Raw genomic sequence first — 13,908 nt, forward strand, 5'->3', positions numbered from 1 at the left:
CAGTGGCGAGCCCAGCGAGGCAGGGCATGGTCTTGTACCTGGCAGGTTTCAACAGGAGCCCCGCTGAAAGCCCTGGGTCTATGATTAGGAACACTGTTCCCGGATGAGATTCAGACCTGCTGCTTTACAATTTAGGAAGCATCTCACATATCTTCTCCTTGGACCACTGCTTCTCAAAGTCTGGGAGTCCCAGACCCCTGGGAGTCCTGAAGAACCTTTCATGGGGTCTACAAGATGAAGACTATTTTCATAATAATACTGAAATGTTGTTTGCCTTTTTCACTGCATTGATATTTGTATAGAACTCAGGTGCAACAACAACGGTGAGTGAAACTGCTGGAATCCAAGCATGAAATCAGGCAGTGGCACCAAACTACTACTAGTCATTATCAAGCATTCCCAGTGAAAAGAAACCTTGAACCTTAAGTTATGTGACACAAAATGAGGTACCCACAAGGCGTCTGCATCCTTAAGTACAATGTTTGTCTCGAAGAAAAGTACTTGTGCAATTGAGTTGCGGCTGGCCTGCTGCTTTTCTCACGGCACATCTTCTCGCCCTGAAAGAACAGCTGACAAACCACAGTTCTTTGACAGAAATTTTTTTTTTTTTTGCCGAACGCGGGCCTCTCACTGTTGTGGCCCCTCCCGTTGCGGAGCACAGGCTCTGGACGCACAGGCTCAGCGGCCATGGCTCATGGGCCCAGCCGCTGCGCGGCATGTGGGATCTTCCTGGACCGGGGCACGAACCGGTGTCCCCTGCATTGGCAGGCGGGCTCTCAACCGCTGCGCCACCAGGGAAGCCTCAGAAATATTCTTGAAATTAACAGAGTGAGCCTATTGCTTCAAAGAAAACAGCAAACAGTGACTGGTGCCAATGAAAAAATGTTAGGTTTTAAGCAAAAATTCCAATTTTGAAATACTTGTGATATCCACCACTGTTTGACTTAGAATTTTCTGAGACTGCTGTAGATATTTTGATATTATGTATGATGTGATTTTTTTTGATGTATTACAGAATAAAACATCTTGGAAGATCTACACACCCTGTAGTAGTAGTAATGATACAGTGCTAAATGGCCAATGGGTGCTATAAAATTACATATTGGTAAAAGATAGATTCAACGTACAAGATAGACTAAAGGAGTTTAAAGTAGTAGAGTATAAAAAGTTCACGATGTAGTTTCAAATGCCACATAGTAATCAATCTTTAAGAACCTGAAAGCTATTCAGAAACAATGACCTGCATAAGGTATTAAAATATCCTTCTCCCCGCCCCCTTTTAACCACATACCTGTGTGAGACTGGATTTTCCTCATATGCTTCAACCAAAACGAAGAATCACAAGAGGCTGAATGTAGGAGCAGATATGAGAATCCACCTGTGTTCAATTAAGCCAGACATAAAAGAGATTTGCAAAACCATAAAACCGTTCCACTCTCTTCACTAATATTTTTTGTTTGGATAAGTTTTTTTTTTTCCACATAAACATGTAATCGATGTTATTACATAATAGTTTCATTGCTACTTCTAAATAAATATATTTTTAAAATCTCAGTTTTGATCTCTAATACAATTACTAATAGATGCAGCCCCTATAAACAAAAATGGTTGGAGTCCTCAAGTCTTTAAGGATCAAAAGGTCTTAAGACCAGAAAGTTGAAAAAGCATTACTTTAGTCTCATCCCATTCTCAGGGTCAGTGTTGACACAGGAAATCTGGTGCACCAAGAGGGATTACATGAGGGGCTTCTGAAGTCCACAAGCTGAGGAGAGCTGCAGGCTCCATCTCTGAATTCCTGTGCCAGGGCTCTCCCAACACCATGCTATCTCTGAGTGTGGTAGCTTGGTTTGGTACCATTTCTAGCAAAAGTTAACAGGAACAATAAACAAATAAAAAGGAGCTTTGCAATGGGTGGGAGAAAATGAGAATATTGATAAGGCAAAAAAGACTAAGCTAGGGCTTCCCTGGTGGCGCAGTGATTGAGAGTCCGCCTGCCGATGCAGGGGACACAGGTTTGTGCCCTGGTCCGGGAAGATCCACGTGCCGCGGAGCGGCTGGGCCCGTGAGCCATGGCCGCTGAGCCTGTGCGTCCGGAGCCTGTGCTCCGCAATGGGAGAGGCCACAACAGTGAGAGGCCCGCGTACAACAACAACAACAATAACAAAAAAGACTAAGCTAGTGCTAAGCCAATTCCATTGGACTGCTTCTTCAACACTCCAAAAGGGCCAAAATGAGGGCTGAAGAGGAAATTATATTAATGAGAAGCAAATGGCAGAAAAGGGACTCACTGAAGATCATTTGCACATTTAAACCCTGAAAGGAATTTTTGCAAGCCCATATTTGATAGCAACTCTTCTTGAGGTCATTAGAATTATGAGTAGTATTGCATTAAAACAATGAGAACTGCCCTAGGTTTTCTCTCTTACCACTGACTTCTTATTTCTGAAGAAATATCTACTGCCGTAGAAGTTGTTAGCATTCCCTATCTTCTGCCTCTGAAGTGGAGTTGCACTGAGGTGGAATCTGTAATAAGCACAATATCCTCAAATGTGGAACTCTGCTGATCATACTTAAAATGAACTGGGAATTTTGTTAGTATCTTTAGAAAGAAGAAAAGTCACTAAAGCACCCTAAATAAACTTAAAAGGTGTTTTCTACATTCTCCTGTTCTGGGAAGACAGTTTTCAAACCAAATAAGCGAGTACTATAAAAATGGATGTAAGTTGCTAACACTCTCAAAGACTGAAATGGCAAGTTATCTAGCTAATGACAGTGGGCGCTGTGCTTCCAGAAAGGTGGGGCAGGACACCAGAGTATTCCTGATGTGAATATGGCAGGGGCAGGAAATAGACAGATAGATGTAGAATTTATTACTGCTTACTTTCCACAATATGATGGGTAGAGAATAGGCTCAGGGAATAGGAGCCCAAACCATGCGATGCAGTCCTTTTCCACAGGTCCATTCAAGTCTGAGGGTCGTGTCTCCCAGAAGCCACTTGCCTCTCCCTGCGGCTGTGCACACAGCCCCAGGAGTCCAGCACAACTGGGAAGCTCAGGATGCAGAAAGCCTGGTTTTTAAAGATGGATTGCACTAGAACTGGAACCAGACCCTAGCAGCCAACAACGCTGCAAGCAGAGACTTTAAGCAGGCACTTCTGAAAGATACATTCACAACTAGAAAAGAACTACACAAAGTTTTATTAGACCTCAGTTTTGTTTTGTTTTTCCTCCCCTGAAGAGCTAGCTTAAAAACTTTTTTTCTTTTCTTTTTTTTGGGGTGGTGGGTGAGAAGGGGTGGTGGTAGATAGTAGGTTATTTATTTGAAATGAAAAAAAAAGTATCTGGACTACTGCATTTAATCATGTATTGTAATTGTGTTACTCTACCTTTTTGCATCAGAGACAGATATACAATGAACATTCAGTTATCACAGATTGCACACTAGATAGTAATTCTTCAGGCCTTTTACATAACCACCAAAGAACAGATATTGGATTCTGCAGTATAGTACAAAAGTCCACAATCAATCCAGTCTTAGCCAGTATCTTCAATTTACTTCTGTTGCTGTACAAATAATTGGCCATTACTAGGGCTTACAAGTTAATAACAGGACAAAAAAATATACATTGCACTGACACAAAAAGTCAGCTGTGTTAATAGTCATGCAACAAGTAACCAAACTTGCTGAAATTAAAAATACTTTCTAAAAACAGTTTTAATGGCATAAATATTTTATACACAGTTCATTTACCAAAACAAAATGTATTTAAATGATACAAAGGAAAAATAAGTTTCTACCAACTTTATACATAAGAAAGTGCAAAATAACTTATCTAGAGTGTTTTGCTATTATTCAGACGGATGGCTGCTAGGGGCAGCTATTCTTCTCTTCAAAAGCATGACATTACAGTTGTACACTACACACGAATGTTAGAAGACATGGATGGATGGATGGATGGATGGGTGGCTGGGTGGGTGGATGGACAAACTACTACAAAGATCAGGCAGAAGCCCTGTGAGGTACTCTCAGAGAAAGAATACGGACCACACAAAGGAGGATGTACATGCTGAGAATATATGTTGGTAAACAAATTTACATGGAACACAGAAGGACATCCAGAGGAACGATTAGTTTACGTGAGTGTACTTGTATGTGTGAGTGATTTGTGATTTCTACATTAAAAGCAAAAAGAAAAGAAACCCACTGAACAAAACAGTTGCCCACAGCACCAGCTGCCAGAGGAAATACTATCATGAGGGTTTTGGTTTCCACCTTCTAGTTATGGAAGTTGTGTCGGAAAGTTTAAAAGTGTTCATCCCATATAACTTCATATTACATAGAGGAATAACCTTTAAGTAGCTACATACAGACATTCATATATTCAAGTCTTTAGAGAACATCTCAGCCATTGGGTTTGGGGTAAACATGGTTTGTGGACACAAGGAGGACGCCTCTTTTAAAAAGTGTAGAATAACACTGCTACAACTCATCTCTAGGGCCGGACAGGGGCAAAGCCCATGATTATGTGAGAGCACAAGTCCTGCAACTGTTGAACATCCAGCATTATTTATTAGAATTGAAGAAAGAAGGTGAGGGGGGGAGAGGAAGGTGGGGAGGAGTGAGACACAGAAAGGAAAACAGAACACAACTTTTCTTCAAGTTAAAGTATTAATGCCAATAATCCTTTTATTAACAAGTATATTTGAACTTTTAGAAATGGAAGTGTTTTAATCAATTTTGATATGTAATCATAAATAGACTGTAGGCTCAAACTTAGGTAAATAAAGGTTTAAATTTAGTAAGCATAAGGCACTAAAGCAGCCTTTATATTTTCTCTTGGAGACCTAGTTATCAGGAAGAACAAATTTGTTCTTAAGCTGGTTTCAGCCCATTAGGTACAAGATTACTATTGTACCAATGCCTATTTTTGAATGCATGTGCATATATGTGCATTTTAGTGCATAAGTGTGCCTGTCACCAGGGCCTAAAGATGAAAAATTGGGAAAGCCAAAGCCGCTGTCCTTCGTATGATAACTCCATGAGGTGTGAAGGCCTCTCCTTCCTTTCTTGGGCCATAAATGCTTCTACATTTTTCAAATCACAGGGCTTTTAGAATTGTTCATAATATTATCACTAAATATCTGAAAATGTTAAAATCTAGATTAATTGTTTCATTTGTTTTATATATATATTTATATATGTACATAACACACATTTAAAAAAATCCCACCACCAAAGCCTTTTTTCTGTAAACTAAACTTATCTCTTAGCCCCCACCAGCTTTAGTCTCCCTGGATTTGTGTGTTCTGTATCCAACTAGTAGAACAAATTAAATAACTAAATATTAAAATACTGTAATTATATTCATAGCAAAAACAAAAAAATAGACATCGATACAGTATAAATCTCACTGTTTTCAGGTAGATGGCATTAAATGGTAAAGGTTAATTATTAGCAGTTCTGACATGATCCAGTTTTACAACAAGGTTTATATGTTAATTCTGTACACTTTTTTCCTCTTTTTAACCCTTTTTTGAAAATAAGCTATAGTAGAACATTAGTGTCACCAAAGACACATACTTCTTATGTTCTATGCAGGAGAAGCTAAAGTGGGTTACATGCAAATATGTTTCCATCAGCTGAGGCAGGCCTGTTTCCTGCACTGCGTCGATTGCCCGACCACCGCTATGCAGTGCTAAGAGGGGACGCTATGACCAAAGGGCAGTCCAAAGAGAAGTTTACAAGGGGCCTTATGACATTAGAACAACACTGAGGTGGTGCGTAGCCACGTGTGAGATGTAGCCACGTATGACATGCCCAAAGATTTCCAGGGTATCTCATGACCAGACTCTTATTCTCCCACACTGTTTCCTAAAGAAGGTCCACATGACACTGTTTTGGTTACTAGCTTAGGTTAAGTGGAGATACTGCGGGCAACTTGAAAGAAATGACATCAGGCACATGGGCTGGGTTTGAAAGGGGAGGGGGGGAAAGACCACAGATAACGTCTTTGAGGATTAAAAAATAAAACATATTTATAATTAATTGGTGAGCAATGTCAGACAAACCGTAAGTATTTCATTGAGTTAGTGGTTTAGTTTGAAGTCTCATGTTACAGGCAGTTAAGTCCTTATTTAGAAAAAAGGCCTTTGTACCTATTTACAATATACACAGTTACTTGCAAAGAAGTCAGATTTACAACTATTTTCTAAAAGCCTTTTTTTTTTTTTTTTTTTTTTTTGTAGTCGTTGGTTTTTCCAAATAAGGATGAGGAGCTCTACAAAAATGAGACGCAAGAAAAGGACAGTTAATACGTGAGGATTTTCTCTTGGAGACAGCTATTGTTAAGGGAGAATTGGATATTGAAATGTTGCTCCTAGGAACCACCTTGTGTTCTTCTTGTGCTGTTCACCTGAATCGTGTCTGCCCCATGACTGTACTCTACACCCGTTTATTCAATGTTCCCTTTGAATCCCACACTTCAAACACGCGGTATGAAGAGATGTGTAAACGGAGACTGTTTTGATGCCTTCCGAGCTGCGAGTTGTGACAGGGGAATAGGGAGGGGGGTCTACAGACCGTGGTCTCCAATCGGCTTGTTGAATCTTCAACAATTTCGAGGCCCATCTTCTGAACCCCTCTCATGCTGTAAATTGTAATAACAGTTCTGACAAACACGTACTGGGGATGAGATTTTCAAGCGTTTGATTTCTGACTGAAATCGGCTGCACCTAAAGGAAAGGCAAAATGAGGTCGTTATGGGTCTTCTCCATGTTTGATCACTGGGCTCAGAAACACGAATTTAAAATCTGAATGGACAGCTTGCGGCATAACGCCCAAGACCATACGGGGCCAGAAGAATGCCCAAAGCCATACTTGTTTGGGTCATGTGGTTTGACCAAGGACCAAAATGGAGTGTTGTATTACTTGTGTCATTCTATGAAAAAAAGTAACATTAAACCAAGGCAAGCCATTTATTTGACTGCAGAGAATTAAAAAAAAAAAAAAAAGATTTTCCTACAGGATGAAGCCAAGGAAATGAACATCTATGAGGCTACTCTTCCTGTGCAGGATGGAAATGCATTCTTCCTCTCATGCCCTATAAACTTGGGCGCTATGCCAATGTCTTTACTTGGAGCCTGACTTTTTTCTCTTGGCAAGAGAGGAGTTACCACCCATTTTAAAAGACACTTTGGTCACTATCAAGTTCCTTTGGGCTTTTAAACACTTTGGTTTACTCCTCAGTCATTTCTTAAACAGGTAGTTTAGCTCTTCTGTCTGGTCCAAATTTTCTCATTTTCTGTTTATCTTGACAGAATTCCCTGAAGTGGACTATACTTAGCGATGAGTCCTTCATAGAAAGCATTCCTATTCCTGGCCTAAGGCAGGGTATGACCTTGGGTGTGGCACTTCATAACTTTGAAAACAGAGTTTTATTTCTTCCATTAGACCATTAAAAGTACCCAGAGAATACATGAAGTGCCAGCAGCCTAGGGGGTTTAAAGAACTGGACTTTGAGGAGACCCTCAGGAATGAAGGCTGGCAGGCTCCCTCAGCAACAGAAGGGCACAGAGATCACGGTAGAGCTACGCCCTCCTGGACAGCATTCCTTCTGTGCCTGCTCTGTCATCATCAGTCACTTGTTTGGTTTGTTTTTCAAATAAAGCCTCCCTCCCATATCTGAGAGCAATAGCTGATTTAAAGAATTACCTACATTTAAACAGTACTTTAAAAATTAAACTCTACAAAGAACAGATGTGTGCCAGCATACAAATGGAGGTGCTGACTATCAGAAATTATTAGACTGGAGACTTCCCTGGTGGCACAGTGGTTAAGACTCTGTGCTCCCAAAGCAGGGGGCCCTGGTTCAATCCCTGGTCAGGGAACTAGATCTTATATGCATGCTGCAACTAAGAGCTTGCATGCCACAACTAAGGAGCCAGTGAGCTGCAACTAAGGAGCCTGCCTGCCACAATTAAGACCCAGTGCAATCAAATAACTAACTAAATAAATAAACATTAAAAAAAAGAAATTATCAGATCACTAGGCTTTACAGAGTGGGTGTCTCAAAGCACAGAACCACAAGACAGAATCCTCTGCCAGCCTCATAGAAATTCCTGTAAGAAACAGCTGGCAGCAACATTCTGCTGCTTCATCTTGAATAAGACTTCCCAGGAGAAAAGGAAGACATTAGTCTGAAAAAAATTAATAATTATAATAACACTTCTTACTGAACACCTATATTACCAGACTTTGCACCTGGTGCTTTACAAAACTCATACACGATTTCATTTAATTCTCTCAACATCTCTATTGGGCAGGTGTAATTATACACATTTTACAGATGAAGAAACTGAAGCTCAGAGGGGTTAGTAACGTGCCTGAGATGGCACAATGGACAGCAGCCCAGGGAGCATTTGTCAGTGTAAACCCAAGACCAGCCCCTTTCCAATAAGCCAATGCCCCTCAATAACTAACTCAGAAGCAATGATATAATTTGCGTTTTCTGTGAAAGCATCTCTCTAGTAAGGCAATATAAGCATTAGAGGGTACTGCCCATGGGATCTTTTCTGTTGTCTGCCACGGAAAGGACTGTACATGCATATGTGGGACCCGAGGGTATAACAGAGATGGCATTCAAATCAATGGTGATGGGACAGCTGACTCTTCACACTGGGGAAATATAAGTGATCCCCACCCCATGTCATACTCTCAAATAAATTCCAAATGGATTTGGACCTAAAGACCTCAACATGAAAAACAAAACTTTGAGGACTTCCCTGGTGGCGCAGTGGTTAAGAATCTGCCTGCCAATGCAGGGGACATGGGTTGGAGCCCTGGTCCGGGAAGATCCCACATGCTGGAAGGCAACTAAGCCAGTGCGCCACAACTACTGAGCCTGCGCTCTAGAGCCCGCGAGCCACAACTACTAAGCAGCCCGTGTGCCACAACTACTGAAGCCTGCGTGCCTAGAGCCGGATCTCTGCAACAAAAGAAGCCACCACAATTAGAAGCCCGCAAACGGCAACAACGAGTAGCCCCCGCTTGCCACAACTACAGAAAGCCTGTGCATAGCAACGAAGACCCAATGCAGCCAAGAATAAATTTAAAAAATAATAATAATTTTTAAAAAATAAAAATAAATACCAGGTGCTTAGCAAAAAAAAAAAAAAAAAAAGAAAAGAAAAACAAAACGTTTAAACTTTTAAAAGAAAATAAATAAGGCTATCTTTATGACCATAGGACAGGGAAAGATTTTTTTTGTTTTGTTTTGTTTTTTGCAGTACGCGGGCCTCTCGCTGTTGTGGCCTCTCCCATTGCGGAGCACAGGCTCCGGACGCGCAGGCTCAGTGGCCATGGCTCACAGGCCCAGCTGCTCCGTGGCATGTGGGATCCTCCCGGACCAGGGCACGAACCTGTGTCCCCTGCATTGGCAGGTGGACTCTCAACCACTGTGCCACCAGGGAAGCCCAAGGGAAAGATTTTTTAAGACCAAAAAACAGCAAAAGTCATAAAAAGCAATACATGCTACTACATCAAAATTTAAAACTTGTGTGACAGAAAAAACATAAAGTTAAAACACAAGCCACAGACTGGCAGAAGATATCTGCAAGACATATGAAAGACAAAGGATTAAGCCCAGAATACATAAAACAACTCCTCAAGTAGGGGGAAAAAAATCAAAGAGCAAATGCAAAGGGAAAATGGGCCAAGTTACCCAAGAGGAAACTCAAATTGGCAATAAGCATATGAAAAAGATGTTCAACCTCACAAGCGCTGCAAGTTAAAACAACAAGGCACTACTGGCTATCAGACTGGCAAAAATGGAAAAGTTTGGCAATACCAGGTGTGAATAAGAACTGGGAGAACTTGCATATCCTGCTGGCGGTGGAGTAAACTAGCACTACTGTTCTGGAGAGTATTCTGAATATCTAGTTAAGCATCACGAGTATGTCTACCATCTTCAGGTCCGTTCTGAGGTACCTCCTCTAGAGAAACTCTAGCTTGTGTATTAAGAGGGCATTTATACGGGTGTGCATTGCAGCACTGTTTGTAGTACTGATACAATGAAAGAATATCCCTTAACAGTCCACCAAAAGGGAAGGAGATAAATACTGATATATTCATACAAAAAAATATGGCAGCAGTTAAGATGAAATTATTAGAATAGTTATTTATGTGAATGAATTTCAAAAACAATGTTGAGTAAAAATAAAATAAGTTACGGAGGGGTACACAGTATGCTATATTTATGTAAAACTGAAAACACAATAAACGATAATATAGTGTTATCTATGAACACAACGTATGCACTCAAAGTAAAAACACATGGAGAAGAGGGTGTGATGGGTGAGGGTGAAGAGAGAACTTAAAATGAATCTGTACCACTTTATATGCAAATGTGATCAAATGTTAGCACCTGCCCAGCCTGAATCGCGGGTGGCCATGTGTTTGTGATGATTACCTCTGTATTTTCCAATGTGACAAATATTTCACAATGGCAATAAAAAAGAACAAGGAGGAAGTGAAGGCTGGTTTAGACAGACACAGCGCACGGGCATAATGCACATCCTCAGAGCTTAACCCACAGACACTCAGGAAGCTTGTATCTCATCTTACTTCTGGCAGAAGAGCTGACCGCAGTTCCTGCAATGGTGCCGTCTTTCCGTGAGAGAAAACCGCACGGAGCAGCCCGAACAGCTGTCCCCTCCTTCGTCCTTCACCCAGTGGTCAGCGGCGGAGCGGCCCGGCTGGTCACTCACAGACCAGCTGAAAACCCGGCCTCGACTATCGCCCACGAGGATCCTACTGTGGTCCCTGCAGGAGACACGACGCAGAGTCATCTCATGGAAGGCCCCGGCCCCGCCATGTGGCCGGAGAGCTTCCGGTGACGCCCATTCCCAGGGGGCGTGTGCACTGGGGAGGGGGTCGTGCGTGCAAAGGGACAAAAACGGGACTGAGCCCGAATGTATGCTTCCGTTTCAGCTCCCCTGGAATCGAACTGGGCCGTACCTTTGAAGAACACAGAAGGTGAAGTTTTCGTTTTTGTTTTACTTTTTTTTTTTTTGAAGGCAAAGCTTTTTGATTTTTGACATTTGGAACTGAAATCCACACACCGGCAGGTTTCTTCTTCTGATTCGTCTGTTGGAGCCACACATGATGATGCAGATGAAACCTGTGCTCCCAGAGACTGCCCGTGTGTGCACCCAGGCTGAGCAAACAGCCCCATGGGGAAGAGTGGCCGGAAGAGCGTGGACACTTACTTGGAGATGCCCAGGGCAGTGATCTCGGCCGGGTGCGCGTTGTCCTTCCGGTCAAAGGCCGTGTGCATAGTCAGTTTACTCCTGAACACCAGCTGCCGTTCCCACCGGTACCCTGGGGTGGAAAAGTGCAACATGTGACTGACGAAGTGAGGGGAGCCAGCGTTTGGTAGGTGCACCCTAACCCGCTGCCCTCAAACGTCAGGGTGCTGCAACACACAGCTCCGGCAGCCTCTCTGTTCTCGGCAGCTGCTGCCTCAGCTAGAGGCACAGCAGTCTGGCTTGACACTGACCATGGACCAGGTTAGGCCTTCACAAAGACACACACGGAGAAGGGGAAATCCTCAGTACAAGAAGACACAATTTCTCCGGTTGAGGACCCTGCCCCAACTCTATCGTAGGCAAAGTTACCTGTGAATACAATTTTATCTATCTGTAATCAACAGCTTGCCCATTTTCAAAGGCTTTCATAATCTGTGAATGAATGACGTTTTGGTTTGAGGTGTTATTCTTTAAAAAATGCCCAACGTATTGCAAACACCATGGTAGGAGAGAATGCCCAAGGGCCTTTAAGTCTGCCTTACACAAGAAGAAACTTGAGGCCCTCTTTGTGGGGGGGGTCTTGGTCACAGGGATGGGGCAAGGGAGAGCTACAGCCCACCGCCCCCGTCCACCAACCCTCGCGCCACCCACAAGAGGCGAGAAACAGACACCAGGCTTCAAGTTACCGGGCTTCAATCTGCTGAAATTCCGCGCTTCGGCGGGATTGGGGTGGGGGTGATTAAGGGGAGCCTGCAGGTGAGGTCTGGTCTGGCCCTCTGAATAGTTCACAAATACGAAGCCGTCTTTCTCATCGAGGCTGAGCTGGTCGGACCAGCGCCTGGAGTCATCGGAGCCACTGTCATTACACCAGGTGGCTGTGGCTCGGCAGGAGGCCGCCCGGGGCCTGTGGCTGGTGCTGCTGGGCTGGCTGGGAGTGTCCCCGGGGTCCTGGCTGACACTCTGCTCATCTGCTTCGGAGTCGCTGCTGTCCTCGTCCTGGGCTTCTGGCCCTGGGTATTGCGGTGGGAGAATTAGAGAACACACACACATTAGAGTTAGACCCGGCTTTGTCCCGCTGGTATTTTTCCTCTACTAGTTAAGACACCAGAGACATACTATTTTAAGCTCAATAATACAGTAAGAGAAAATAAATTGCCAGAATTTCCAGCTAGGTACAGATATCAAAACGGTAGAATTTCAGAGTTCACAGGATGCTTTTGGCCAAAATCCTTAGCTTGGCATTCATTCTTTCACAATCTGGCCCAAACCTGCCTTGGTGGATTTCTCACTACCTGCCTCACATTCCTACCACAGTTCAGCTGGACGGTGCCAACTCCGCTCTCCACGCAGCCTGGCTGCTCCTCCGCAGAGCTAACTTTGCACACTCGGGTTGGCCCTACCTGGACTCACCTTCCCAATCTCTGTGTGTTCCGATGTTACCTATCTTCCAAAGCACAGCTTAAATGCTTCTTTCTCTAAAATCTTACCTGGTTCCTGCAACAGAAAGTAACTCTCTCTTCTGGTTTCCTTTAACAGCTGTATGGTTCTCACATATTTAAAATTTTCACCCCAGACTATTACTTTCCGTCATTCTTTCTACAACACAGTGGTCAGTTGGAGAGAAGGGGTCCCAAGCACAGTGCCTTCCGTATAGCAGTCAATATAAATGACAACATAGATGAACAAACTGTGGATGAAAGCTTTCATTTAGAATTTTGTTCTTCCTCCTCTTTCCATTGTTACTGTGCATTTCTTCATCTCAACTCCCTTGCAATAAAGTCTACTGCAGGGAAAATTTATGGGAAATAAATATATGTAACTGGAAAAAAGGAGAGCAAGAACAAGTGAGCAAGCACCAGCCCACTACAAATATTTTTTAGCAAGACAAATACTTAATTTGGCTTATGATCATGAAAGTCTTCAAACAGCAGTCTTTGAAGCAGCTCTGATTTCCAGAGAACCACTAGCTTATCTTCCCTTTCACCCAGGCCACTGTCCTCAAGTCCCACCACTTTGACACCGTCCCAAGTCAATCCTTCCTGTGGGCTGCTCTGCCCTCTGCCGCTTCCACCAAACTTTGTCCTCAATATGAAACATAAGGAAGACCAAGACATACAAATGTCTCTCCTCCCCAAATCCAGTCCCTTCTTCTATCTCTCTTATTCATCTTTCGCTGTTATCCACTTAACACACTTTGTTCAAAGGAAGGGAAGGGACCCACTTCTCACTGGACCACACAATCCAATGTCCGACACACAACAGTTATTAACCCCCAAATACTAACTGAATTTTTAGGTCCCCAAATGCCCAGATGACTTTCTCAGTGGAGCTACATTTGACTATGGAAATTTACACGCATTGAAGTAATACAAGCTTTAAAATGTTCTGTCCACTGGTTCTGGCAAAGAAAGTAAAGACTACTTTCAGCTTACAAGGACAGGGGATTTGTGTCTCTCTGAAAATAAGCCTTTTTCCTTAACAACTCCCTCACATTGTCAAACTCACGCTGAATTCTCAGTGTATAAAAATTAACCATCGAGAGACGATTTAGAGGTTGAACTTAAAAAACCCTGTTCCTTTCTATGAAGTGTCTTGCACCAACGG

General features: G+C 42.9%; 1 protein-coding gene across 6 annotated transcripts in view; it reads right to left on the minus strand.

The window, feature by feature from the left end:
* Positions 1 to 3,350: 3,350 nt before the first annotated feature.
* The window catches only part of WDFY3 (WD repeat and FYVE domain containing 3), a 283,768-nt gene continuing 273,210 nt past the window's right edge, over positions 3,351 to 13,908 (minus strand). For all 6 annotated transcript variants that reach the window (XM_059066368.2, XM_067035987.1, XM_067035985.1 and 3 more), the window contains 4 exons: positions 11,991 to 12,314; positions 11,266 to 11,377; positions 10,622 to 10,819; positions 3,351 to 6,732 (listed from right to left, as the gene is read on the minus strand). In XM_059066368.2, the coding sequence (XP_058922351.1) occupies positions 6,609 to 6,732; positions 10,622 to 10,819; positions 11,266 to 11,377; positions 11,991 to 12,314 (758 nt within the window). In that variant the 3' untranslated portion in view covers positions 3,351 to 6,608. The remainder of the gene's footprint in view (positions 6,733 to 10,621; positions 10,820 to 11,265; positions 11,378 to 11,990; positions 12,315 to 13,908) is intronic.

The sequence above is a fragment of the Kogia breviceps genome, chromosome 6, assembly GCF_026419965.1.
Source record: "Kogia breviceps isolate mKogBre1 chromosome 6, mKogBre1 haplotype 1, whole genome shotgun sequence".
Taxonomy (NCBI): domain Eukaryota; kingdom Metazoa; phylum Chordata; class Mammalia; order Artiodactyla; family Physeteridae; genus Kogia; species Kogia breviceps.